The 3,189-nt window shown below is 42.9% G+C and overlaps 2 protein-coding genes across 3 annotated transcripts in view; one reads left to right on the forward strand and one right to left on the reverse strand.

Moving 5' to 3' along the window:
- The window catches only part of DOCK7 (dedicator of cytokinesis 7), a 151,189-nt gene that overhangs the window by 81,437 nt on the left and 66,563 nt on the right, over nucleotides 1-3,189 (reverse strand). The gene's annotated exons all lie outside the window — the stretch shown is intronic.
- Nucleotides 2,110-3,189, forward strand: part of ANGPTL3 (angiopoietin like 3) — a 13,469-nt gene continuing 12,389 nt past the window's right edge. The window contains exon 1 of the mRNA XM_018553851.1: nucleotides 2,110-2,719. Within this exon, the coding sequence (XP_018409353.1) occupies nucleotides 2,228-2,719 (492 nt within the window). The 5' untranslated portion in view covers nucleotides 2,110-2,227. The remainder of the gene's footprint in view (nucleotides 2,720-3,189) is intronic.

Consider the following 3,189-nt stretch of genomic DNA (forward strand, 5'->3'; position numbering starts at 1 on the left):
ACTTCACTATAAGCAATTTAGCTTCTCCAGTTGCTATTTAAGTGAAACTCAAGCCAAAGTTTTTTTTTTCCTAGTTAAACTTCTCATATTCTCTTACATATTCTCCATAACCCATTGGGGTTGGTGAAAATGTCACTTTGGCAGGTATACAAGTTAACACAAATGTATTTCAAATGTGTTTTTAGCTGTAAACCCGAGATTATGGTTTAAAGTGACACTAAAAACTCAGAAGTTAAACCTTAAAAATACAGTCAATTACCATAACTATTAGCAACAATGTATCTTATTTGTGTATCACTCGGCTGTAGATCCTCAAATCATCTCTAATTTGGTGCCGCCACTGTCCTTCCTTGTGAAGCTCACTCCTGTGATGGACTACAATCTCAATACAAATTAGTAAACTAAACATGAGATTATAGTCCATCACAGGAGTGAGCTTCACAAGGAAGGACAGTGGCGGCACCAAATTAGAGATGATTTGAGGATCTTGCCGATACCGAGTACCAGTGCATTGTGCCCTGATTATCAGGAAGTCAGGCCTCTGGGATCGTGACCCATCGCATGGCTTGCTGATTGCCTTGAAGCCGGTGTTCTACCAAAAGAACACCGGCTTCAGGGCTTCCTGACCAATCAGCAAGTCATAGGTGGCCCCATGCTTCCTCGGCACTGCCAGACAGAGGGAAATCTGAGCATTTAATCCTTACAGTGCAGGGAGAGCCCCAATGCCCTCTAATGTAAACACACAGTATGTGTTCTAAGCTGTTGGAAACTGAACCATACTTCAGAGTCTTTGTTGTGTTCTTTGAGAATGAATAACTCTGCATTAAAAGCAGCTATAGAGGTCAGGAGGGGCTTGTGTTAAGCACTTTTACTGTTTATTAAAAATTTGTACCACTTAAAGGAGAACTATGGGGTCAGTGTTTTTCCCCATAGTTCTCCTTGGGGTAACGGGAGGACACAAACTAGCGTCCTCCCGTTACCCTAAGCTCAGTATACCGCGAGCTACAGCTCTCTATATACTGAGACGCCGCAGCCGGGACGGATCCCGACTTAGATGACGGGATCCGCCCAGCTGCGTGAGTGACAGCTGGCTCTGCCTATCTAGAGGCAGAGCCAGCTGTACCCGCCCCCTCCCCCGTCCGTTCCGCCAGTCAGCGCTGGCAGATCGGAGCGGGGAGAGGGGAATCCAGCCCCTCCCCTGTCACGGCAGAGAGCCGTGACAGGATCGAGAGGTGAGGGAACCCGGTATGTGTTCTCTCACCTCCCGATCTACTGAGCCGACCTGTGACAGTCTCATTGTCACAGGTCGGCTTAGAACTATGAGGTGAGTGAAAAGCACTCATGTCATAGTTCTCCTTTAAATATGCAATTTAATCAATTTAATTAAGAAAAAGGGTAGACACTTTTAATAAACAAAATAACTTACTAACTTTAAAGCAAACCTTTACACATAAACACATTTTTCAAAGGGGGGGGGAGCTGTGAGTCATCAGGAAGTAACAGCCGGCATCCCTGATGGAAGATGGGGGCACCAAATATCAGAATCCCTGCAAAGAATCTAGCGCGAGAAAGACAGAGCTAGACTTTATGGGCTTGTAAATATTTGTAGCTGCTGACTTTTAGTTTTCACGTAGCCATGCAGGGTTACTTTTTAAGCACAAATCTGAAACCGGTATCCCTTTGTAACAGGAGCAAAACTCGTATAAGAATTGTAAAAACCTCTTCATGCCATAGAGCACAAACTGTATTATAAAAATATAAACAAACCAGATGTGAAGTTTCAATATAATAATACCAAGAATTCTCCACACATTCACATTAATTGTCCTTGGAGCCAATAGTAACAAATTACTCTCTTCCATATCTCTCGAAGACATTTTGTTTTGCACTTAAGCAATGTGTTGGGAAAAATGGGTGAAGTGTCAGGACAAAGTGTGAATTACATTGTTTTTATACATTTGAAGAATCAGAAAGTGAGTCATTAGACAAAATATGCTTTTTTTTTTTTCTCTCTTGGCTAGAATTGTGTCATTCCATCCTGGGTGGTAATTCCACAAGCCAAAAAAAAAAAAAAATTGGTCAGAGGTTACATAGGTTCAAATGTCTTGTTTAATTATCAACTACGGAACTGTCTGCGGTTAATCTCTGTGATATATATAGCTTAATTACAAGGCAGCGGGGACACACTTGAAGCAGACGTGGATAACATCTCCCTCCAAGCACCAAGATGAAGGTCCTCGTCCTCATTCTCCTTCCCCTGGTTTTGTCAGCGGCCATTGAAAAAAAAGACGACCTCCACTTCGATTCTTTACCTCCAGAACCCAAACCCAGATTCGCCATGCTGGACGATGTCCGCATATTAGCCAACGGTCTCCTACAGCTCGGGCACGGCCTGAAAGATTTCGTCCAGAAGACGAAAAGCCAGATCAACGAGATTTTTCAGAAGCTCACCGTTTTCGACAAGTCCTTTTACGACCTCTCGGAACAGACCAATGAGATCAGGGAACAGGAGGAGGAACTGAAAGTGAAAACCTCAAGGCTCCAGGAGAACAACGAGGAGCTCAAAAACTTGTCGAATAAAATCTATTTCCAGATAGAACATCTCGCAGAAGATAAAGCCCAGCTTCAAGCCAAAATCGTGAGGTTGGAGGAGAAGCTGAATCAGATAACCGAGAGCCAACCAGATGGGCAAAGCCACAAAGAAATAGCTACACTGAAAGTAAGACAAACACTTTATTATTCTCGGCTCAGGACTACAATGCAGTAATTGTGTCGCCTCCACACACCTATAGACATCCCATGACAGTAGATCCCGGCAGTGTAGTTCTGCACCCAGTTTAGAATATTTATATTACAGATATATAGTTAAATTAGACCCTGAGCACTGTATCCATCCTTATTTTCTGCAATCCACTGCTCAGCTATTAGGGTGGACAGTCACACCTTTTAAATGGTCATGTATTTCACTAAAAACAACGGGCAGTAAAGATATCTGCCTGGGACCAGCTGCAATCTAGGTCAATGTCTAATAAAAGTGCATGCACAGTAATACTTCCTTCTAATTGTTGCATGGGAAAACTGCAGGATCTGTACCCTCTACCACAGTTGTTTTTCACAAAAGTTGGAAAATTCTGTTTGCAATGTAGAGCGGTTATGATTATCTGAAGTACTTGTAAAGTTACCTTACCC

Source organism: Nanorana parkeri, unplaced genomic scaffold, assembly GCF_000935625.1.
Source record: "Nanorana parkeri isolate BGI_ZX_2015 unplaced genomic scaffold, ASM93562v1 scaffold131, whole genome shotgun sequence".
Taxonomy (NCBI): domain Eukaryota; kingdom Metazoa; phylum Chordata; class Amphibia; order Anura; family Dicroglossidae; genus Nanorana; species Nanorana parkeri.